Source organism: Leptodactylus fuscus, chromosome 1 (genome assembly GCF_031893055.1).
Source record: "Leptodactylus fuscus isolate aLepFus1 chromosome 1, aLepFus1.hap2, whole genome shotgun sequence".
Lineage (NCBI taxonomy): Eukaryota > Metazoa > Chordata > Amphibia > Anura > Leptodactylidae > Leptodactylus > Leptodactylus fuscus.
The window spans coordinates 106,293,641-106,320,283 of NC_134265.1; the positions used below are offsets into that span (position 1 = coordinate 106,293,641).

General features: G+C 39.7%; 1 protein-coding gene across 1 annotated transcript; it reads right to left on the reverse strand.

Annotated features, from left to right (window-relative positions):
• Positions 1–1,322: 1,322 nt before the first annotated feature.
• Positions 1,323–16,472, reverse strand: LOC142193485 (uncharacterized). Its single transcript, XM_075262481.1, has 6 exons — positions 15,758–16,472; positions 10,904–10,958; positions 10,483–10,588; positions 6,925–7,064; positions 2,822–3,055; positions 1,323–2,092 (listed from the first exon to the last, which is right to left on the reverse strand). The coding sequence occupies exons 1-6, from the start codon at positions 16,309–16,311 to the stop codon at positions 1,418–1,420; spliced, it is 1,764 nt and encodes a 587-aa protein (XP_075118582.1). The 5' UTR covers positions 16,312–16,472; the 3' UTR covers positions 1,323–1,417.
• Between the last annotated feature and the right edge of the window lie 10,171 nt (positions 16,473–26,643).

A 26,643-nucleotide genomic window follows, 5' to 3' on the forward strand; every position in this document is an offset into this window, starting at 1 on the left:
TTCCCTATCCCTGCTCTATAATATGCATCTCACCAAGCAAGGTTACCTAGAAGGTGGCATAGGGCAATGTAACTATACAACAAATGGTTTCATCAATGCAGCGATCTTGAGGCCATGTTCACACAATGAGGGATTAGGCATGGATTCTGAATCTTAATTATGACTGGATTCACAGTCATTTTAGAATATTTTATAACCAATGTGGCAAGAGATTAGTGTCAAATAATGAACGGTGGATGTCAAAATCTGCAGCACATTTAATGTTGACGGAAATGAAAAGGATCATGCAGCATTCCAAGTGAATATCTGCTTTATTAACCCATGCAACACTTTGGCTCTATAATAAGCCACTCTCAAGCTGAAACTTTGCCTTTGGTAATAAGGCTGATCTTCGCTTGGAGTGTTGCTTGATAGTCTTCATTTTTGGATTCTATTTGTGTTTGGGATCAGGTTTGCACTATACAATTTATATTCCTTTGCTGTAGTTTTTTTCATTGTCCACACACAAAAAAAATAGTAATAATAAAGGCAGACTGATTTGTGCTGTAGATGTGCAAAAACACAGATTTGAGTTTCTGCCTCATTCTTTATGAAAATCAAATTTAACTTGATTTGCCCTATGACATATCAAAGGCTTGTCACCATATCCTGAACAATGGTCCAGTGATTTTTTTTCCAATCATCTTGTACTTTTTTCACAGACATAACACTAGACGATTGTCCAGACAGTGAGTAAAATACAGACAAGTAGGCCTAGGCACAATAATACTTTAGTTCTTTAAGATAGTGATTATATATCAAGATACCCAAGTAGAGTGGTAGAAGATGACAAAACAGAAGTTAGAGGAGAGTGTGGCTGGTTCCTTAGCAAAGGTGCAATGAAAAAAAACACGTTTATCTGTGGTTACCGCAGTGTGTAACAGTTTCATTGTGCGTTATTGAGTATATTCATTCTGCTGTGCTTTACAACTTGTGCAGTAAATAAACCCCTCCCAAAAAAAAAAAAAAAAAAAAATCTGTGCGCAGCGTAAACCTTACCCCTGGATGTCAGTCACTTATATACCCCGTTCAAATAAATATAAAGACATAACACGGAACGAGAGATGAGAGACAAAATTGCTTCTTGTTTCTGAGTCATATTTGGACAATACGAAATTGTGAAAAAAAGTATTATTGGACTCCTAAGAATGTAAAGTCTGCGGCGGAATGACTTATGGATAGTGGCAGTCATTATAAAAAGTGGTAAATGGAAAAACAGACGGTGACAATTGTCTTTCATAAGAAAACGTTGGCTCCGACGACTTCCATAGTTCACTGAAAAATCACATAAGCTTATCATGAAGAAAGAATATCAGGTGGAATTAAAGGCCACTGGTTTATTACAGGTATAATAACCCCAAAATGTCACTAAGTGCAGTCATTCTGTAACTAATCCTATTGGTGGGGACTGGAAATCTGAGCCTCCTGCAGAGCTTGATCTACTCACTGTTGTAGTGCAGTGAGGGTTGAGACTCCCAAAAGAACCCAAAGGAGCTTTCTTTTGAATACACTGGTAAACAGAAACATCTGAAGATTTCATCCAAGGAGTAAAATGAGTACAAGACCTTTTGGATTCAAGGGAGCAGTTATTAGCTTTGCAGCCATCAGAACTGTGTGATTCGCACTCCATGGGGGAGCTCAGCTGGTCATCAAATACCAAGGGTTGCTGATCATCTGCTTCTTCGCAGATCACAAAAACAGTGTTTGGCTTTTCCAAGTCCATTGAAAGCTCTTTGGCATGCATGCCATTGGTTGGTGTTATTTTGAGTGAGCTTGAATAGTCTGTGGCAGACTTTTGGCACAGATTGTGTTTTTTTCCAAAGGCAGACGAATTATCAGAGGGATCATTCAGCAATCCAAAACATGGACGTGTCCTCTTGAGATTGCCTGATGGAAGGTTTCTATGAAGGTGTGCAGAGTGTGTAAGGGGATAGGATGCATTACTGTCTGAAGATTCGGAATACAGGCGAATGGTATTTTCCCCAATCTGTGCAGCAGACCCAGCTCTTCTGGGGATCTTGGAGTTTAGAGTCTTTACAGGTGTAGAACAATTCTGGAAAGATAAAACTGTGTCTGTTACTGATATTACATGAAATAGGCAAGGATTAATTTAATGACGTCTACGTAGCGCTATAAAATATGTCGTCACTAAACAGGTGCAGATTAGGAATTTACAGTGGCCTTAGAAAAAAAATCTAAAAGTAATCCCACATTGTGGTCCAAACAGGATGAAAGCAAAGCCAAAAAAAGGATTAAAGGTATTTTTACTTAAACAGTCTGTTCCCACAACTGCTGCCGCTCTGTCAATGTTTTCTTCTCCTGCGCTGTTTCGGTCAGCTACTGCTTAAGCCAATCACAGGCCTCAGAATTGAACTCTAAACAAATGACATGTCACCTCTCAGGCCTGTGATTGGTTTATATGGTGACCTGACACAAATGGAAGAAAAAATATAGTCAATAGAGCGGTATCAGATTAGGAATGGAGGGATAATCGGCAATGGATATCTGTATTTAATCTGTGGTGTTTTTGGGTGGGTTTGTTTTTTTTTTTGTTTTTTTTTTTTGCTTTGGCGGGTCTGGTATGCATTCATAAAGCTGGCAAAAGAGGTTTTATGTAGGTCATCTCCAATTCAGCCAATAGATGATGATGACAGTACTGAACCAGTGACCCTTTCCTTTATCTCAGTGTTAACAAACAAGGTATTTAACTATGGGTTTCATAAACCACAAAATTCTTTTAAGAAATTTTATTTAAAAAGTAAAAACATTAAAAAGTACTCACGCTGTCTACTAGTTTTGTGAAGGAACCACTGGAGGCACGACTCCGCCATTTCATCTGTAGTTGAGGCAACAGGCTGTTAAACGTTCGAACACTCCAGGCCCTCTGTCTGGCTGCATCTACTTCTTCACTTTCATTTGCCTTGTCCTCTAACGTTAGATCCACACTTGTGTAATCTGGTGTGAGCCAGTCAGATACAGAGGCAGGGCTGGTTACACTTCTCTTTAGGCTTCCTACCTAGAATTGTCAGGAGACAATCAGATTAAACATTCACGCAGCAGTGGTGTGGCTCCCTGCCCAGCCAATAACACAGTGTTTGAACCCAGCCTAGGCTAAGGCCCCACGTTGCGGAAACGCAGCTTTTTTTGTTGCAGATTTTGTTGTGTTTTTTTGATCCAAAGCCAAGAATGGCTTCCAAAGTAATGGGAAATATATTGGAAGCTCTTATAATCCTACGTTTAGCTCCATCCACTCCTGGCTTTGGCTCAAAAAAAAAAAACGCAATAAAATCTGCAACATGGGGCTTTAGCCTTAGAGGGGTTGCACAGGATAAACTTATTTGTTTTATTTTCTATTTTATTTATTTTTTTACCACCTTCCCCGGCCTCATAACAAGACAGTTATACTGGACATCTCCTATAACTTTCCCATTTTTCAGAAAGTGGCAAGGGTGGTGTAAAAATACCAGTTGTGACACTTTTTGCAGCATATAAGTGGTATAGGGGCTTGGTAAATCTACCCCAGTATATGAATCTGTTCTTTGTCATTCTGTGAACCCACCAGAAAATACAGTGATGTATGAATAGTAATTTCTAGAGATTTCATAAGCAACAATCATTCTACTGACAGAATTACATAAAATGGGTATTATTATAGCCTTAGGTTAAGAGGAGCCAATCTGATAATTCTGTATTAGTATACTGCTATTTATAGATAAGTCTGGATCAATGTGTAAACCTTATACACACACACACAAGAGACATATTCATATCGGAAAACTAAAGGATTGACTATTCAGAAGACTGCAACTTTTATGAACTTCTGCAGTCAGAATAAGCAAAACCTGCTCAAAAGAAGCTTATTGTGACTACTACTAAGTAGCGTGGGAACAATTGTTCTTTACCCGGATTTCAGTAAAGGCATATTATCTATTTTACACATAAAGGGTCGTGGGCATCTAAGTGAGAGCTGCACACCAGTGGGCCCTTCCATAACAGAAACCACAAGGTCTAGCCAGGGCCAGCATTAGGAGGGCTGGGGAGGAGGAGGGGTTTGCAAACTGTGTAGCCACCCAGGGCCCCGAACCCAAAAGGAGCTCCTGACATTACTCCTGGTGTCACTGATCATGGGAGCTCCACTTTCAACTTATTCTCCATTTTCTGCCATACTGTTAGCCACAGAATAATGTGCACATAACATTAGAATTTTGGCACATGCGGTGTGATGATGTCACTGCATCGCACAGCCTCGGCTGTACTTCTTCTGAGGTGGGGTAGACTTCAGAAGCTTCAATCACCTGATCAGGTAATTCAAGTACAAGATTAAAGCTAAAAGGGGTGTTGTAAGTAATAAGAAGCACTATAATAAGAGGGCACTATAATAATGGTGAACCAGTACTAAAAGTGGCATTATAATAAGGGAGAAGGGAGGACTAGAACTAATAAATGAGGCAAAATAATAAGGGGGGAACTAGAACTAGTAAGGGACACTACAAAGGGGGGGGGGGGAGACTAAAACTAATAGGGGTCATTATAAAAATAAAAAAAAAGCACAGAGGGTTGTACTATTTGGCAAACTAAAGGGAGTATTAAATAATAATAATAATAGTAATGATAATAATATCGCCTTTCTCTGGCAAAGCAGTAATAATCCACTTTTTGCCCCCACATAATAAAAAGGGCCATCTTTATTTGTAAGTGGCACAAAAGTGAGTATTATTACTGTGTAGTGGGCAGAGGCAGTGGCGTAACTACCACCATAGCAGCGGTAGCAGCTGCCACAGGGCCCGGGACATTAGGGGCCCGGTGACAGCTGCTATCATTATGCTCGGAGGTCTTTTCGGACCCCCGAGTATAATGATCGGGGCCCCCTGTTGGTGGAATACTTTCCACCAACAGGGGGCCCAGAAGCTGCAGCAACGGAGACACAGGAGCTTCAGGTCTGGCTCCTCTCAGCGCTGCAGGACGCTCTCCCTCTCTCCCCCCTCCCTTTCTCTGCTGTCCTCTGCCCACCAATGAGAGGAGGAGGCGGGGCTTATCCCTGCCGTCCAGCACAGAAGAGAAGAGGAAGAAGCTGCTCTAGGAAAATGAAACTGAAGCTACACAGGTACGTACTGGGGTTACTATACTTATTACTATCAGGCATTTGGGGGGATTACTTGTGTTTTAGTAACTCCATGTGCCTCATAGTAATAGCAGTTAACCCTATCATCTCCCTCACATTAACCCCTGTTTGCCTCACCATAAGAGTTACTGATATGTGAGACATTTGGGGGTAATAGTAATGAAGATACTTTATTATTACCTCCACGTCTCTCACATATCAGTAACTCTTATGTGAGGTACACAAGGCTTAATGTGAGGGACATGATAGGGTTAACTGCTATTAATATGAGGCACATGGAGTTACTAAATTGTAATGCACAGGACCAGATTTTTTTTTATCCACAATTTGTCCTGGTATAGCGGTCAGCGGTGACAGTATTTAGTCCTGTAGGGGCCACTAAGGGACATAATACTGTGTGCAGGGGCCACTATGGGACATAATACTATGTGCAGGGGCCACTATTGGGTATAATACTGTGTGCAGGGACCACTAAGGGACATAATACTGTGTGCAGGGGACACTATGGGACATAATAGAGCGCGCAGGAATGCGTAGGAGGGACTCGGTCGAGATCTTCGGTGTCGGGGGGGCCCCATGTCAAAAGTTCGCCACGGGGCCCCGCCATTCCTAGTTACGCCACTGGGCAGAGGGGTGTTATTACTATGCAGGTGCTCATATGTGGGCACAGAGGTGAGCTTTAATCCATCTGAGGTATTACGAAATCACCATTTTAATTATACAATCAAATTTTATTAGCAGAATAATAGTTACCACACATTTTTATCCTGAGTGCAAAAGGCGGCACTATTATTGTGAGGTGCATTACTACAATACTGTCTGCAGCACAGCTAATGTTTTGGGCAAGATATGAGGCACGATCTGGCATTATTAGTATTTAGGAGTAATAGAGCATCTGCATAGACGTGGTATCTGTCACAATATGGTGGTAATATAGGTTTTAGTAGCAGCACTCTGCACAGTGTCTATTCAGTGAATGCATACGTTTTGTTATGCAACGATTTGGGGACCACTTCTAATTGTGCCCAGGGCCACACTGAAACCAGCTCTGTATCCAGCACAGGACAATTACTTTAGATGTGAATTTGAGAGGCTCATTTTCTGCTAGGGTTTGTCACATTTTATGGGTTATTTCTCAAATAACTTATTCATATGCTACACTGTTACACATTCTTGAGAAAGCCTCAGCATGTTGCATTGTGATAGGTGTGGCTGATCCTAGGATATGCAAAATGAACACTGCAATATAAAACTAAAATAATCATCAAAAAAAAATAATTAAAGTTTTAATACATCTAAATACAGCAAATACAATTCTAATGGTCAAACCATAGGGGTGCCAAGTGCAGCTTAAATTATGTGGGACTTGTTTTTGTGCCAGCACTAAGGGGGAGGGATTCTCAATTTTTATCCTCTAACGAGAAGAAATAGCTGTTCAATGGGGAATGGGGGGGCTAACTGCTGAGACCCCACCAAACTTGGGAATTAGGGCATTTTACCCTTGTGTATTCAGCCTGACTGTAGCGAGATTGAATGTAGGCCTGCTCCTTGTGAAAAGCATGCATCTGTGCGCCCAATCACTTCAATGGGGGTCCCTGAGATAGTTAAAGTGCAGCTGGGGCAGGCGAGCTGAGGTAAAATGTCTCCATTTTCAGGATCGGTGGGCATCTCAGTGGTCAGATCCCCACCAATCAGTTATTTATCCTCTATCTATAAATATTCTTCATGGCATCCCTTTAATATAGCACATAACATACACTGACCTGTAGACAGGACGAGTTTAAGTTAAGACAGTTTGTGTGACTCCCTGGTGAGATGACAAATACTTCATCGCTGTTTGAGTCAGACACTGCAAGAGTACACGACGGATCATCCTGTTGGGACTGCTGAGAAACATCTGCAACTATAACAGAGGACATAAGAAAGAACACAGGAAGATCATAATGTGCCTCAGGAGAAGGAGCCTAGTCTTAGGGCATATGCACATGGGGGTTGTTAAATGATGCAAGGAAATAAATAACTGACACACTTCACATAATATACGTCTTGCTTTCATCTTGGGTTTCCTGGTCATCCATACCATAAAACGACAATAAATCTAGATGGACTTTCTTCTATTTTGCCTGTGTCAAGATGTCCTGACATGTGGCAGTTTGCTTTGTCTTTTCAATTCTCTTTATATTACATTTTTCTGATATTATTATTATACAAAACAATAAGCAAATAAGTAATGTCAGTATTGTAGACCTGCAGATCCTAAACAATAAACACAGAAAAGAGCAGGAGCCTAGTAAGTAGTGCAGAAATAATTCATGTTTGTCTTATTGAATGTAATGATGGAGTTCCGTAGCTAAAAGCTAGAGGACACAATAAAAAACATGGTGCGAGGAAAACAAAACATCCTAATCTCATTATATCATCAACAGACAGTAATATGTAGGGGTGGGAGGCAGCATGGGGAATCTGAAGATACCATACAATGAATGCTCTGTACATTACAGTGCAGATATACACTAGTCAGGGGTGTAGTACGGTAGATAACTCTTTGTACCTTTTTGCAGTATTTAGATAAATGTGTATTCCCACAATAATAGTAATATTTCATATAAGGGCTGGTTCACATGGAAGAATCTTGCACTAAATTTGTCAGACTAGAAATTTGTACTGCAGGAATTAAAAAAGCCTCCCATTGAAATAAATAATACTGTAGATGACAAATTTCAGGCACAATATGGAGCAGATTTTGAAGTTATAAAGTGGCAATAGGGGAAAAAAATCTATATAAGAAGGGTTTTTACTTAGCAAAAGTACTAAAACCTGATATCAATTTAATCATATTGACCAATTAAATAAATTTAAAAGGCTATTTAAGGATTTGTTTATGTCCAGTTTTTAAGCACGCAGAAACTTAGTTGTACCATACTTATGAGTAGTCAAAACAAAAAAAAAACCCAGACAGAAACTAATACATTTCTTTCTATGTAAATGGACGGCTATCAGTTTGCATGTTTTTTTTTTGTTTTTTTTTTGCATCTGTTAAATAGTTCTGCTAAACTTATATAAAGCCATTATCTGAATGGTCCCTCAGCTAGTGTTTTAGACTGCCAAGTCTCTGTTAGGTATTAGATCTACATTCTAGTAGTTCTTTCAACCATGTCATTTTTTTTCCCCCAAAGTTGGTCATCTGGTGTTACGTATTGTGGTATATCTTGAAATGGGCAAAAAGATAAGGAGGAACACTAACTAAAGTTACAAACATCCCCTGTGAAAAAAAAAGAAAAAAAGAAGGCAGTCCAAGAACGGTGTGGTCTGTAGAACTTTGTGAAATGGGACTCCATGGTTGAGCACCTGCACATAAGCCTAAAAATCACCAAGCATTATGCAGAGTATTAGCTGGGGTGGTGTAAAGCATGATGCCACTAAAATTAGAAGGAGTGGAAACATGTTCTCTAGCGTGAAATTACATTTCACAATATAGTAGTGTAATGAACAGTTCTAGATTTGGCAGATACCCAGACTACATCATCTACTGGAATGCATAATTCCAAGTGTTAAATTTCGATAAGGGATTATGGTACAGGGCTATGTTGGGTGTGGAGGTATTTGAGTCACCTGCAGAGCCCAGATATGAACCCTTTTGAAAGACTGCAAGTCCGATCTCTTCTTCCAATATCGGTGCCTGACCATACATTCCCACATATAATCCAAAATCTTCTGAAAAGACTTCCCAAAGGAGACTATATTAACCCCAAGTTTCTGAAATGGGGTATTGAAAATGTTCATATTAGTGTGATGGTTAGATGCCCACATACTTTTAGTGATTTTGTATGTTGCATATAAAATTACAAAATGAAGGAGGATGGAATATGGGATGCGTTGCTAGTATTTTATCTCTAGTGCCCCTTTGTCATCACCTGAACTCTGGGACTTCCAGACATATCTGAGCGCTGTTCTCATCTATCCTCAGCAGTCATGGAGTTAAATAAAGGACAATTTCTATTTCATTCTAGTATAAGTTTACAGCTTTATTGCTAGTTCTGCAAAAAGCTGAGCGAAGATTTCCTAGCATTCTTTGTTGGCTTAATATATGAACAGAGATTACTCAGATTTTCTGGAACATGTAATATATTTAGGCACTGTACGCTAATCTGATATGAGGAAAACTATTTCACAATACAGTGAAGTAGGGTGTATTGCATTATGGGATCTTTTACAAGGAAGGAAGATCAATTAAGTTGACTGGATACAAAGGTAGCAAGCAGAACTCTGAATGCAGCTCTGGAGTATAATACAGATTCTCTTGCAATATTGATCATGTATTGCACACAAAATTTTAGTACTTTTGTATCTACAGTATAAACCCTAAACAGTTCATATCAGAAGACTCCATTTTAGTCTATAGTTTCCGGGGTAACTGCTTTTTTAAGCTGACTAGGTTTTCATTTGGGGAGTCCCCAAGTGGACCCCCAAACAGAAACCCAAACGCACGTGTAAACCTAGCGGACCACTAGGTTTACACCTGTGCCTAAATTCCATTTGGGTTTTCCATTCCCGAACCCAGTTAAAAAAAAAAAATGAGGAGAGAGAAGTCTTGCAAGCAGGACTTTTCAGTCCGCATTTTTCGGGCGGAAACCAGGCAGACCCCATTATAGTCTATATGGTCTACAAAACTTGATTCTAGCAGTCAAAAATCATTTAGAGACAACCTTTCAACAGCTCCACCATGTCCAACTCTTTGCATCAGAATACTGTTTGTATAATATTGCAATACAATGCTAAAGTTATACTACTGTATGGTGTGCACATACTATTGCCATTACCTGTGATGTCTAGGACTCTAAAGGGTTAATCGATTGCTACTGTGATCTAGAGAAGTGTGTCATTTAAATTTCTCTAAATCATTGAAGAGGTTATTTTTTACTACACAGGGTATGTCCTACTGCTACAGGAAGCTGAACAATGCCAACCTGCTTCAGGACATCACATACTGTATGTCTTCCCTTTCCTGCCTTGCATTGATGACATAAATCAGAGTTCTCTATATAGTTGATATACTTAAAGAGGTTGTCCAGAAGCACGGTAGTGTATGAGGACAAGCGTAATGTCTGAGAACGGGCAGAACTAAAGTGGGTATGGATAAGAAGTAGGACTTCTAGCATCTAAATTTCCCATGGTGCACTATGCACAGATTTTGTCCTTCTTTCACTCCTGAAAAGTGAAAAAGTGGGAGGTATATATATTTTATATACACACATACATACAATATAAAAATAACCCAAAACACACAAACAAAAAAACAGAAGAGATTAAGAAACTCTTACCCCCCTCAACCCGACTGGCATTATCCAACTCTCTGCTTTGTAAGTCTTCATCTGAGACCACCAGCTGAAGTTCATTGACTTCTAGGGCTGCATTCTGTATTCCAATCTTATTAAAAAAGATAGCAGAACATCACACAGTATGTATATCACCATAGTCTTAACATGAAGGCGCCAATGTACACTCACTTACCTAATAATACATTTATAGAGCTAGTTGCACAGCAAGTAACCAGGCTATACATGTCTCTTTTTATAAGAACGAATACTATTGACGTGTTATATATAGAATGGTATACTGACACATGGTGGGATGTCCTACATATATACATACACACAAATACTTGAAGACATTAATAAATGAACTCTAACAAATATATCCGAAAACAAGCAACATTCTTTTTACTTTCAATACTATACTCACCACTTGTGTAGGTATCTGGCTGTCACGGTGTTCTCTTTTGTGACAAATCTTCTGCCTGAATGGCCCAACATATAATAGGTGACATTAGTGTATACATAACAAGGTTTCTTTTTAAATAACCAAAAAGCTTTTGTGAAATATATAGCGGCACAAACAGTCTAAGATATTTTCATTTTTTTATTTTGTGCATTGTGGCACAACTTGATGCAAATAGTTTTACACCAAATATTTCTGACTCTCTGAAAAAGGGATGTGACTAGGGCTCAGCCAATTTTGAAATTTCAGGATCGTTTTTCCGATCATTTTCCATTCGAACCCGATCCAAGTCAATGGGATTTTTTTTTAATAATCGAAGATCAGATTTTTAAAATGATCCTAATTTTTTGGAGTCCATGCTGTGTAGTGATTAAAAAAAATCATCTCCCGGCTACTTAGCCCCCCTGGTGTCCACTTACCTGCACAGATCCGCTGCCACTGCTGCTCCCAGTTCTTCTCGGTCCGGTCCTCTCTCATTGACATGCCTTCAGAGCGCTGTGCCCGCCCCCACCTCCCTAGGCTAGTGTTAGAGATGATGGAGTAGGTGGGGCTTGTTGTGGCTTAGGAGAGTGTGGGCGGGAAGATGTGAGTGCATCACTCACGTCTCCCCTCCCAGTACCCGCTGTAAGCCGATGGCTGGTCAAGTAATGGAGGGGGGTGTACATCTCACCCAGACTACTCAGGTGGGTGAGATGATAAAACTCCAGAAGGAATGTTTGTTCTCAGCAGACAACTTTTGTCTGCTAATCATTTTGGTAAATGCTCAGTACTGGGCTGGATTTTTAGGAATGACAGGTAGGATTGGTAGTGGGACCTGTCATTCCACCCCCCTCCAGTCCACACTTTGGGGATGTTCCGGCAGCGACTCAGCTGCAAAGAGTTTCCTCGTCAAGGGGGCTTAAGAAGCCAGCTAAAGCAGCAACACTTTGGCAGAGCTTGGCTGGAGAGCTGACAGAGAGGTCATATTTTTGGAGCTGTGTCCTGAAGGATTCTACTGGCTTTTGGATTTTTGTTATTCTAGGTGAGGTAACCTATTCTATGTTTAGTTAGAGCCTAGCCGGGCAGGTATTTATTTTTGTATTGTTTCCTTTTGTTGCTGCACTATATTTTTGAGTGAAAATAATCTCTACCTTTGTTTTTGGACTAAAGAAACTGGACTTGTGTGTCTATGCCACCCCCACCTAGCAACCCCAGACCCTGACACCGCCCAAACTCTCCTAAGCCACAAGCCCTGCCTTCTAACAGCATCTCTAACACTAGTCTAGGGAGGTGGGGGTGTGCAGGGCCCTCTGAAGGCATGTCAATGAGAGAAAAGAGGAGCGGCAACGGAACTGTGCAGGTAAGTTGAGCGAAGTTCGCGAGTATATAGATACTAGTGTAAAACAGGGACGAAGCAGAAGAGTGGCAGGCTGCGGTAAATCCATAGGAATGAATGGCCGCTTCCATTCATTCATATGGGTGTGTGCTATTCAAAACGGGAGTTTCGAATAGTACTCGCTCATCTGATACTATAGCTTTTCCCACAATGATTGGCCAGTAGCCAAGCATTGTGGGAAATAACCTCCATCCTCGATCCCGCTGGAAAAGATCGGGATCGGAATCCGAACATTTCCGATCCTGATCGGTCAACCCTAGATGTGACCTTTTGCAAAACTGCACCAAAACGCTAGCGCACAGCAAGCCGACCAATAGATTAAAACTAGGCAGTATAAAAATGTATCATTCAGCATCAGCCTTTTTATTCTTGCTGTATGATTGCTTGCAGGATGCTTCTAGTTCCAAACTAGTATTGGGTTATTTTGCGCATACAGTTCAAGGTTAAAGATAACCAGATCAGTATTGATCCGACATCTGGCACCCTTGGATATGTCTGCACCAGGATAGAACTGTACTCTTCATTCAGAACGAGCAATATGATACAACTTGTACATTGCAAACTAATAGATTGGAAATATTTTATAAGGTCATAATAGCATGTGATGTGTGCAATACTGTTGATGCTGCCTCCTGTTGGTGGACTACTGTCTAAAAAGAATAAATGAAAGGCATTCTTTCCAACTCAAATTGACCCAATAGAGTTAGAATTCCTGGCTAACAAATGACCCTTTCAAATATAGCCCACAGTAAACAAAGTACACAATCCACTACCTCCTATTGGCAAACAAAGAGGAGACAACAAAGATAGTCATTGGCAGCACGCAATGTGCCCTCCTTGTGTCTGCTTGATGGCCCACATAAACCCTCTGGCCTGTGAGAAAAGAACACAGCCAAGTGCAATAGACACTGAACAGTGAAGTGGATATAGCCTACTGACAATTGTATATCAACCTCATGAAGTCTAAGTCTTTGAAATTGCTTGGAATACGATGAAGTGTCTACTCGGGAAAATTGCAATGAGTCTATCAAGCCAAAACTGAGTAAAAGTATAGTTACACACAAAGGTGAATATGATTAAATCTGCACAGTGCTGGAATAGAGCATTGCTAAAGCCATCTGAAACTAGTAGCCAGAAAGACTTCTTACAGGTTTAAATTGCATTAAACACATACACTCTATGACAGTAGATTTACAGTTTGTCCAGTGTAACCTGGGCCATATTTATTTGACAGAAAATGGGCAACGTAGCTGAAATAAATAGGAGCACATTAATAGAGCTATTGCCACACAAAAGCATATAATTTCATCAGGCCTTCTGATCTAACAGACAGGCAGCTGCTCAGTTTCTTTAATTATCCAATTATGTGAATGGCCAATTTGGAAATGGACTCTGTTGCTCAGGCCAATCCAGTACAAGGAGTCCTGTGCCAGTATAATGCTCCATTAAGTGCTTCATGTACAGAGCTTCTCCTATGCCTCTAGAGTGTTTAACCTTTTCAAAGCAAAGTACCCCCAGTGGGGAAAAAAAAAAGTCCCAACTGAGTAACCCCAAAATAGCAAACAATACATGTTAACAATATACAGTAGGTCTTTGTTTGGAGTCTTAATAAGCAGTTCCGTAATGGCCCCCTTGATACCCCAACTTGTAGTATAAAGGTCCCTTCAGTGCCCTCACATTTAATAAAATATGGCAACTGGCACATGATGGAGTATGCCATTTTTACTATAGTATCTGACAAAAAGGTAAATGAAATCTACAGGTATAGGTACAGTAGAGGCCAATTATATTGTATGGATTATATGCTATGGTTCAATACACACTGAGGTTGCAAAGAGTAAAAATTTAACCATTTGAATGAGACCTTAAAGGGAATCCACCAGGTTAAACATGCTGTAAAATCTGCCAGTAGCATGTCATAGAAAAGGAGGAGCTGATCACACTGTTATATCATTTAGTAGGAAGAAATTTAGTATTACTTGGCATTTACAGATTGAAATACCTGCTCTGTCTGTGTTTAGGAAGTCTAGTGAATGACAGCCATCTCTGTATGCACACTTATAACAGGGAAGGCTTCCAATTATTTACCATCCACCGGACTCCTGGATCACAGAAAGAGCAGGAATTTCTATTAATAAGTATATTATACTAGATCATCCTGCTCTATGAACTGATGATAAAAGACTGGATTGCATTTTCATGGTGACTGGTTCCATTTAATTCTAACAAATTTGCAATTGTCCTTTTGTTCATGCTATATCATAAATACCAGGTACTATGTGGTGGACAATCAACTGTAAAGTCCAGCTTTAGAGACCCTTGAACACATGTCAGTGATTGATTGAACGAGTATTTACAAGGTGCTCGTCCCCAAAGGTGCTACCACACAGTGTTCCCTGTCACAGCATAACCCTTCTCTGGACCAGGGCCACTGGTGTCTTCACCTAGAAGTAAATTAAAAACTAATCAATTATGGGCCATTTCTTATTACTAGCTGCATAGCAACAGCAAAATGAGAAAAACCCATGGTTAATGTTTTTGTCTTCAATCCAAGTTTTCCGTGGACCCAATAGATTACTCCGACCTAGCCGCATAAAAAAAAAAAAAAAAAAAAAAAAGAAATAGGATCTGCTCCATATTTTGTGGTTCAGTCCTTTGGCCCTCATACTGAACCATAAAAACAACAGATGTGTGTATGGGGCCACGTAAATTAATTATAGGTTATCTGTAATTATGGATCTGTAATAATGGATAGCACACAAACCAAACATATGTGGCTGTTTACGTGAAAAGGGCCCAGATCGTCAATACTAATTATAGAGAAAATAGTCCAAAACATTTGGGTAAAAAAAAAAATCACAATTTTGTTTTATGCAAAAATTTTATTTAAAAATATGTCAAGTTTACAAATTTGTTGAGACTTTTAAGAATTTGTACACTTTTGGTGCAGATTTCGTTAGAATTAAAGTGACAAATTAAATCGACGATCTGGGCCCTTTTCACGTAAACAGCCACATATGGTTGCATGTAGGAAGTTCCAGAAAGGAGTTTGGCTGTGCTGTGGTCTGGAACACCATATGGCAGCATCCTAAACAGGGCACCGGGCAAAAAATGAGTTATGTCATTTATGTAAACCATGACAATCATCGATAGTGGGAATCTTCCAATAAAAAACAGGAGATGTGCTGCAGACTTAATACAAGCTATATGGGTGTTCAGTGATCACATGAACTTTCCTTCCTGCTGTGTGCAGTATGCATTGGCTTGTATGAGGACAAGTGATGTGAAGACACATCAGAGCTCATTATGGCTTGATACTCAGACTGTGTAAAATGGTCCCATGGCTATATATAATTTGTACTGGTATCAACATTTATTTATGGAGTTCCATGTTAAAAGATATACAATTTTAAGTTTAAAAAGCATTATTGAAGGACTCTTACCTATAAGTCAAGCAAAGAACCAGCAGAAGTACCAAAGCAAATGTGATGGTAGCAGCAATCACAGCCAACAGCACTACACCTTCCCTGCCCCGCTTTTCCTGAACACCCATAGTGGTCACCAAAGACTGGTTATGGTAAGAGAAGAGGATTGCAAAGCCACGGCCACGGTTAGTGGTTGTAATTAGCTCCAAAATCACCTCGATCATCTCAACCGGAGACCCAAAGGTGAGACTTTTATTTATGGGAGAAATGGATCCGCAAAATCGAACAGAGTAAGTGAGCAGGTCAGTGATATAGAGGACATCAAGTGGGCACATTTCCGGTAATGGTGGTGGTGTAGTGAAGGAATCGGCTCCAATGCTTATTGATGGTGCACCTTCACTCACCTGTTCAAAGGGGACTGTTGCCATTCTATTTGTGACTGCTGATTGAAGATGCATAGGTTTGTTGCTTTCTTCAGTAAGGCTTTCATATTTCTCTGTGACTGCAGAAAGAGTGCTTGACATTTGACTGATAAGGTTTTGATCCGTTGTCAAATTTTGCAACTCTGTCATTGGTTTATTCCCTTTATCACCCTTGGGCCATTCTTCTTCAGTGGACACTTGGTTGCTGGACTCATTTTGATAACCCACATTTTCTGTAGTCGGTCTTATTTCCAGACCATTTGACAAATCATGTCCTGTATAGGAGTCCTTTCTATCTCTCTTGTACTCAGATTGAGAACTGATTTCAGAAAAGGAATAGTTAGATTCTTTGTCAGAACTATCAAACACATCAAAATCCAGAGTTTCTAGTACAACAGTAGAACCTGCAGGAACCAAGATCTGCCACAGACAATGAGAACCAGGTTGGTAGTTGTTGGGGAATCCTGGAGACAAAATCAGGTCTCTGCCTGAGGGGCTCAGTACGGCTCCACATTTATGATATACCTAGAAGAAAAATAGCATAGAACACAAATCTTCAGAAATCACACATTATGCTTCAAATAAAAACACAAGGTTAGGTTGTAAAAGTCAAGCAAACTAACCAACAGATGGGTTGTGAGGAACGCTACCATTTTACTACTACCAGATGAGACACTAGAAGAATATCCTATAAAATAGGATTAAGTGTCTCCCTTTAAGAGTCAATTTTTATTTACGACGATAGCCAACGGCATATACAATAACTTGCATTACAACAATTTTTCTATTTTAGGCTGTTTTCACACAAAAAAAGTTTCAACCGTGAAACTCAGTTTTGGTGGGTGTCTAATTTCTTGCCTGAACTTTATATGGGGAGACTGACTACTAGCAATATAGTTCTCTCAAGGGAAGAATAGACAGAACAATAGGAAGAATCAGTCTAATGACTTATGCCAAAGGGATCCTGAGGGCCCCGCTAACTATAATATAGTCCACTGGGATATTATGCACTCTATCATTTGCCAGACATAACAATCTTAACAGGTGTAAACAACGTGATTTGAAAAATCACGACAAAGTGGATGGGATTTAGGTTTGTATAGAAGACTTATAGAGACAACAGACTTGTAGTAAACTCAGTGTTATGTTTGTATTTACATAGAGAAATCATAATTTGAACTGTCCAAGCTTTTATCAGCAAACTGCAATTAGCTGAACTGATTGTCCTGTTGAAAGCCTAGAACTCAGCCCCCCAGAGAGCAGTGACTCATCTCTGTAGTGTAGAAAAGCTCTTGAATTTACATAAGATAGCACTATAGATAGGATCCTTGAGAAGGGGATATTCCTTTAATGCAAGACTGTTTTCCCATAATTTTAAATGGACCCTGCAATGAAGGCTCCTAACTTTAAATGCAGGAGAGCATCAAAACAAAGGTGTGAACGTATCCTTAATTACTGTTTTAGGGCTTTGTTAGTCTTATAGAGAACATACTTGTTCATGTCAAAGTTTTTGTATGCAAGTGAACTGTTCAATATAACAGGGGAGTGGCCACTTTTGCTTGTGGTTGTGGCATTCTGGGACAGGTCAATATTTCAGTTGGAGAGTAGAGTTAGGTAACCATAGGCAAAAATGGGTGCTCTGGCAGAAGTGGTCATGCCTACATATGCCTGCATATGGATTAAAAATTGTTTTGGTTTTTTTTTATGTAAGATTGCACTTTGGTACAAGAACGATTTATTCACTATGGCACGGACAGCCCAAACACCACCATATAAGTAGTTGCTGCAGCAGCAAGTTTGACATGCTTCAATGTGTCTGCACACTAGGTTTCCCACTAGATCCAAAGTAACACTATTGGGTCCCATTGATTTTATTGGGGTACATCAGGGTTACATATGATGGTAATAACACTGTAGACAGTACATCCATATATACCAGAAGGACCTACAGAATATCTGATGGAGGATCTCAATGCAAGTGTGAACATAGTTTAATGCAACAACATAAACATGTATTTTTTATTTGCACAAGCAATATATAATACAGGTTACAAACATGTTTGCAAAAGAGAATCAATAAGGAGATTCAGGTCTCGCCATTTTATTTGAAGAAATATCTTCTTTAATCTAACAAAAACAACTTTGATTGGCAAAAATGAAGGCAAAATCTCCAACTGCTTTCAAAGACATCTGCTTAATATGTACAATATGGAGAAAGCTTTAAAAAGATATACTGGTGGTTATCGGCAAATGGAAATTTGGCTGCAGTACTGAGAAATTCTGAGTGAATCCTAACTTTTACTGAATGTTCACTGAAGATAAATACTCTTCCTACTGAGTTGTAATGAACCCAAACATGCAATGTTCAAAACATAACAGCAGGAGCCTGTAATTTACCATATTGCTTAATATGATATTTTATGGTATGGCAACTAAAAATTTTCTTCTCCAAAATTTTTTTTTGGCACACTATATGGAGGTATTATTTGGCACTGTAAGAGGATTTTTCCTTATTATTCTGGTATCTAAATCTAAAAGTACTTATGTATTGATTTTTCAATAACTGAATGTTGAATATAGAAATGTACAAAAAAGAATCTCCTCTCTCTCATATTTTATCTCATATACCGTAGTAATCATTTGTGAGACATGAATAAAGAATTCTACATGACTATTTGTTTCAGAAATGTGCATAAAATTCTGCAGACTGACAAATACTCTGATCACGTGTATCTCCTGTATTTTTTTTAGAATTAAATTTCCATTTAGATCTTATAGGAAATCTATATGCTGTATATACAGTCCGCATATAATGAGTCAACTAACCAAGGATGCTCTGGTTTGACTTTTGCCCTGTGAAAGATTTTCTTAAACAGGACTGATTTTAGAAAGAAGAATCTAGAAGTTTAGCCAGATCCAGTACTCTTCCCATGGGGACAACAAAGTCAAAAATAGTACTGACTGTTATTAAGGGACACAGTGAGAGATCCAATCTTATGATGGTCACTGAACTCAGGCAAAAGCTTTTTAAGTGTAAGCCTTGAACCTGCACAGAACAATGAAAGGACCTACAAAATACAATGAACTGTCATATAGTATATTGTTGTATATCGTCATGTTATATAATATATTGTATATTATACTATGGTTTAATATTTAGATTGTGTCTGTGCAGACAATGTAAAGTGCTGTGGAATATGTTAGCCCTATATAAGCGAGGCAAGAGAAATAAATAGTATTTTTCTCATAAAACCTATTGATATCATAAGCTAAATGACCTAAATGTGACACAGATGTGCTGGACTGTGCATGCTAAGCTGTTGCCATTTTAAAACAGAGGGCTCTTGTTTTCTACGAGTACATCAAAGATATTGGAGGCAGGATGCAATGAGGTTGAACTCAAGAGGGCAGCTGTCTCCCTATTTAGGCCTACAAAAGTCTTATTTCACCCATCACATGTGTGTGCTACATCACAAACTCATCTGAAGGGTTTAATCAAAAATTGCCATCTGTCATCTCCAGAGAATTCTGCTCCAATAGTTATTATTACATTATGTTTAGCTCAGGAAAAGTCAGCACGCTTTCTTTCTGCCATAGTTATTGTTCTGCACCCGCATATTTTTTAATCTGGTCTGCTAACCCTTATGGGTAGATTCCCAGTGGCACAATTCATTGGAACTAGTCTGTATTGCATATTTCACTAATTAATTGCAAGTAGCAATTGTTTACTAATTAGACAACATTCTTTACTAATTGCGCATTAAATGTACGCATTTTAGGCAAAAATAGTTTTCATTTTAAAAAGTGTTTATGGAATTCCCTGTCCCAATTCCTTAGAGGTGTTAGCATGATTAAATTGGGTCCTAATGGTTTGCTTTTCCCCCATCAGCCATTCATTTTAGCCAATAAATTACACCAACATATCCACATTAATTGGATGATGGTGGCATTACTAAATCTTACCTATTCTTATGCATCTTATCTGCTATTGTGAGAAAGCAAACAATGGTAGAATAGGAAACCATAGGTTCTCTGCCCTGCTGTGGAAATCAGGACAACCTGGAGAAGGCAGAGATAGGCCAGGTGACTTCTGCAGTCATAAGAGATCCCCATTGCTTTAGTCATCAGCATGGAATAAGGATCAAGCGAGTATGCATTTTATTGTTAGGGGACACTTATTTATCAGGGACTCAACTTTATTACTATCTAGGTGGCACATTATTACTTTCATTAGGCATAATACGGGCATGGTTGTCAGAGCCTCTTTATTCCCACCAGCATGCAATGTTTTATAAACCCCCAATATTTATAGATTCCCCCCCCCCTGACCGAAATGCCTGTACTTCCTATACATAGTAATTCAATGTGTGATCCTAGTCAGCAAATGAGGCCTCTCTTTATAAATTGCTTTTCAAGTTGAAAACAAGTTTAGGTGCATAACTTCAGGGATTGCAGAGGATGTGCTTACACTCGGGTCCGGAACCTTTAGCGAGACATAAAGCACATCTTCCCATTATTAGGAGACAAGTAATCGAAACAATACATGTAGTTGTAGATTCTGGTGAAGATTTTGCCTTTGGGTCCAGTAGCTTTGTGTTACACCACTGCACATGGTTTAGGTAACAGCTCCATTCCCCAGCCCAACTGTGACTCCAAATACAGCATTATCTCTCTAGGATACTGTGAGTTCACTTTAATCTGTCTTGGAAATGTGACTGTGCCAGGGACTTTGCTTCTTGAGTCAAAAATGCTTATGTAAATATGGAAAATGTTTGTCTTTGTACAGTGTTAGCCAGTGGGTAGGAAATATATAAAAAAAAAAACAAAAGAAAAAAAAAACTTGAGTCTTCAGTAGTTGATACCTTTTTTTAATGGCTAACTAATAATGATGATAATAATAATAATAATCATCATTATTAGTTCGCCATTAAAAAAATCAACTACTGAAGACTCAAGTGTTTTGTGTAAATATGGCCTACTAAATATTTTCCCATCTATATATTACCTGTCCTCCTCAACTTTAAAATATGCTGCCTGCACATTAAACTGAGTAGATCATGGTGACAGGTTTCCTTTGAAATAAGAAAAATAGCATTTAAGGTAAAACAAACCAAGGTACATTTAGGGTACTACTACATGAAGTGGCTGTGGTCAGACTGCCTAAGCTTTCACCTCACAAAGGGAAAAATTATTGTCTGGTACCCAAGGCCAGCTCCAGTTTTGTGTGGGCCCTTGGGAAACAGACCCCTAGTGGGTCCCTTTTGGAGTAACTCATGCACAACGCAGCAAAAAAAAAAAAATTGAAATTGGGTGTTTTTTTGCTGAGGCGGACCTACTGGAGTGGACTGTAATATAGTTCATTTCATACAAGTAGATACAACCTGTTCAGCCATCGGAAAGTAAAGAGGAATTTGAGGCGGACACCTGCCTTGGATTTTTCTTTATCTTTGCCCCTGGCTCATGGTGCCGAGTGAAGGGGGCTCTTGGGAGTACATAATGCTGTGTTGCTGCTTTCTACCGCTGACTAGGGCCAAATAAATGAGTCTAACCAGTGGGGACTCTGAAGCCGCGGCCTCCAAATCAGCTGCAAGATCCAGTAGGATGTTTTGGGGGTTTTTCTCCCTAGCTTCCTGCTCCAATAAGTTTCAATAGAAGGCAGAATGAGGGAGGAATATGCTCCTGATTTAGGGGCTAAATCTGCGGCAAAATCAGTGCCAAATTCCACCGTGTGAACAGGGCTTGATACTGTTAATAGTGCCGCTCCACAGTGGCCCCCCATACAGCATTATGTGCTCCGCCATGGCCCCACCATAGATTTATGTGCTCTGCAGTGGCCCCCACACAGCATTATGTACTCCCAAGAGCCCGCTTCACCCCTAGAGCTGGTGCTATAATCAAAGGACTAGGAGAAGTGATTAAAAATAATAAACACTTATACTAACCTTACCTCACCGGGGCATCCACGCTTCTCTTCTGCCTTGCAACTGAGGTCCTGTTCCCCAGATATCACTGCTGGGGCCTGTGATTAGGCCTCAGCAGTCATGTGGGGGTGTGATGACGTCTTTTACACCAGCGCACCCCACCTGACCAATCACAGGCCCCAGCAGTCGGGTAACTGGCCTGTAGAGCTCTGGAGTGCATGCTGAGCCCAGTAGAGGCAAGTATTTTATTATTTTTTTTTTTAATCACCTCCCTGGTCTGGCATCTATTGGAAAAGGGCCCATCCATTAGAAGTATGTATATATCATGGTGAACTGGGACCCCAGCTATTTCCAGCTGGCTGCGAGCCCTGTACCCTGCACCCCTGCTGAGTGGGCCCCTCAGGAGCTTGGGGCCCCAGCACTTGCCCGGGTAAGCCAGGTGCTGACACCAGCTCTGCTGGTATCAGTTACCAGTCATTTAGTAACTTGGTGGCTGACCCAGTGTGTACAGTAGGGCCTGGATCTTGCGAAAGCACCCTAAAGCCACATATAGAGGGTTCTCTGTGGGTATCATCCTGCATTGGACCTGTAGCAGAAACCAGCTGAAATAGCTTTTCACTATGGGTCTCAACCCTTGTGACTGTGCTGTTTTTCCAACATCTGCTTCAAACCTGCAAGAAACTGACCTGCTGCGGGTCCCAAGCCTGCAGTGCAAGATAGTTTGTGCTGTATTTTTTCCGTAGCAATACCACTACACTGATACTGTGTATTACAGCAGGTCAGCTTGTTTTAATATTTTCTAAAATAGTAACCCTTAAAAAGGTTTATGCAGTGAAAAACAATGCTGGCTAAACTTTAGGTTAGGGCCACTAAGCATCTTCGGATGCAACTCCCATCATGTGACCAAAGATTGCCTTTGAGTTGGAACTTGAGAAAAATGTGACCACCGCAAAAAAGTAAAACAATTTTAAACCTTTGATCCTTGGTTACACAACAGGAGTGGCTAAAGCAATGTTGTGGCCCTAGCCTAAAACTAACGCTAAGTTCACATCTGCGTTCGAGTTTCCGTTAGGATTGCCGAACTGAAACCTAATCCACATAAAAAAGTGGTTACCTTAGGAATCCTGTGGACCCCATAGACTATAATGGCGTCCGTGTAGTTTCCACACAAAAAATGCGGAAAGAAAAGTGTTTCTTGTGGAGAGGGGGAACGGAGGGGGAAGTGAAGGAGTTGCAGAATGATATGGCAATATTTGGTTGTGCAGTGTTATTGCTAATATACTCCAACTCTGTCACAAGATTGACTTCACGCTACAGACCTAGAGCCAGGGAGTCAGTGACATCAAATAGAACTGTAGGCAAAGCAACACGCAGACTTCCAGGCACTCCGCTGTGCTTTGCAAATGTAATTAGCGGGGCTTTTGGGGACCCCGAATATATGAACCTATAGAAGGGGTTTGGGGGGACTGGGGTATAGGAGCTTATATATATAAGCTTATCCAGGGCAGGGAATGAACTGCTAAGCTTTATTTTTCACTGCATAACCCCTTTAAGAATTTTAATCAAATTCTGCTGGGCAACACATGGTCCATGATAATGAGCAGCAGAATGAACATATCTCCTTATCCAATCATCCATCATCGTCTGGGAAAAACTATCAGATGCAAACACAGTGAAAGTATAAAAGGACAGCTGGTACTTTGTTTTTTTGTTTTTCTTTTAAATCTACTCTTTTATGTCAATGGACACTGCAGATTTTTTTTAACCAAATTTGCAGGCAGAAAATCAAAAGTGTATTTCTGTACCAGTAACGCTCGGTTCACAACAGAATTGGGCTCTGTTATTCGGATCCACATAGACTATAAAGAGGTCCTCTGGGTGTCTGTCGGGTTTTCTATGGAAACTCCAACACAAATGTGAACTTAGCCTTAAGTGGATGATTTAGGCTAAAAGTACAGTGTTTCTGCCGCTGTAGAAACGCCAAGGCAAAAAATTATGCATTTTAGTGTACCTGCAAAGTGAATGTGATCCTGGCTAAGTTTATCCACACACTGCAGAAAAAAAAAAACCTGTATAATGTCAATTATACCAGCGGAAATTATGCCATTTTCCCTATAGGTTTGATAAGGGAAGAATCCACTGAGAAAAATTCAATGCAATGAAATGCGGAAAAGCTATGAAAAATGCTACAGAAAAATCTGCTGCATTTTTTAGTTGCATTTTGCTACCTGGGGCCTTAGACTTAAAGATTTTTTTTTTCTACAGTGGAAATTGAATTGCAGTGTGGATTTTAAGTCTGCAATAAGTCCATTTATGCCCTAGATTTCTACTGTGGAATTTATCCTTTTCAATGCAGAGAGTGAATGGTGCAGCAAGTCAACATGTAATACAGATTTTTTTTTGCAGCATGCAGCAGTTTATGTTGGATAATAAGGGGATCTTCAGGGTATATAGATTTTTTTCATAGAAATTTCTGCAATTGAAAATTAATTTTGTACAGTAATGCAAAGTTTTTGGGAAGAAAAAGGCTGTGTTTTACAGCACCAGCAAAGTGACTTTGGTTAATCTCAATGGAAAACAAAGCGTTTTTAACTGTGTTTCACTACATGCTTAGCCTGGGTGGGGTTATTTCTGTGAAATATATATTGATTTGTACAATACTTGTATGGGACATCTGTAGCGATTTTTCATAAAAAAAACAACAACTACCTAATGTGAACATACCCTAATGATTTTGATGTTTATACTACTGCATGTAAGAACTTTAATGAAATGGAAAACTTTTCCTGTATAATGTAATCTAGTCCCCAGTATGCTGGATAACGTAATGGGGAGAAATTATTAAAAGGGGTGTTCTGTACACCAGTCTTAATCGATTCCCGCTGTGGAGTTAGCTGCACCTGAATTAAGAGGCTTCTGGCACTTTCATGCATCAACATTGAAATATATGGCAGTCAAAAACTTCTTAAATGTCAGAAATAACTCAAGCCAGTTCTCTGGCATTATTTGCAGTAAATAGGTTGGGCTAAGGCGTCCCCACCTCTCATCTGCCCCACTATGTCCACTTATGCAAAAAGTGAAAAGCAGGATAGACATGGAATTACGGGGTGCATCTTTGGTGAAATAAAGGGCATTCTTTATAGAACCCCCCCCCCCATTGTTTCTATACATTTTAACATATACATTTTCTCAACTAAGTAACATAGGAGGCCAAAATGTAACATGGTTCAGAATGGTTTTCATTCAGGAAAATTCTGCATGTATATTTCATTTTGCCACCTCCACTCTTCTAGCCAAGCAATGCACTTTTAATTAGATTGAGCTGCAGAATCAATGCAGCCCTGTGTCCTCAAATAACTGGACTGCATTCCAAAGGGGGGTGCACTTCTCTGGCTAAGGTAGGCGTGAAATTGATTAAGAGCAGCAGTTATAGGCAAGCAGGAGGAAGAAGAGTTTCAGGTTCCAAAGCACCACTTCATATATACAACATAGACTCAAGCCCTAAAATATCAGTCCTCTGTACATGCACTGAATAGCTGGGTAAAGGAGACACAGATGTGCTCAATACTACAATCACTTTTCAATCAGGGAAAATTTCACTGCAGTGTAATAATCTGTAATACAAAAAAAAAAACAGTGCACATATGCAAATGTGACAGAAAAATGCACTTTACTATAGACTATTGTAGCCAGAAGATATTCAGCCGTGACCCAGGATTGTACTTGGGTCCGCTGCCTAACAGGTAACAACTTTGTTACACTAGTATTTGCGTTTCTGCCCTTCAGGTCCACATGAAAGACAGAGACCCTGTTCACTTAAAAAGTGGTTACACACAGAAATCCATGGACCCCATAAACTACAATGGGGTCCACCAGGTTTCTGCTGATTTTATACTGAAAGTCCTCCTTGTAGGACTTTTCTCTCCGCCAATTTAAGCAGAATCTTGGATGAAAACAATGATGCGCTAGTGTGAACCTAGTGTTACAATGTATAAAATCTATACAAACAATATAAAACTATAGTATTTGTATAATGAGTAAGCGCTGTACAACATGTGCCTCAATACCATGCACATGTAGTGCTGCTTTTCTCCCTTGTACCGAGGAGGGGGCTAGGTTGCAGTAGATACAGCTGCATCTCCTTTCACTTAGATTTATGCACATAGACCAATTTCAGAATCTGTAATACTGCTTTAAAGCTGTTCCTAATGTAATATGTAAGGGCAGTTTAGGATTCCTGGCTCGGTTAGGAATACTTTCCATAGACAAAACACACAGTAACACTCAAGTGAGAAAGGTTCAAGAAATCTCTATCCCTGCTGTACTATTTGGTCACTATGTTAGTCTACAGCACTTGTTTTTGTATGTAAACCTACAAGTGTAAACCACAATATAATTAATGATGTCCTATAAAAAGATACATATAGCTTCTTGGTAACTATATGTAATGCTTGGTTACTTGGCTGTAACATTGCACAAATCCCTGTAATAAGAACTTGCAGTCACATTTTGTTTTCCTACCCAGTGTCAGTAAAACAAATGCGGATACTATAGAAACTCT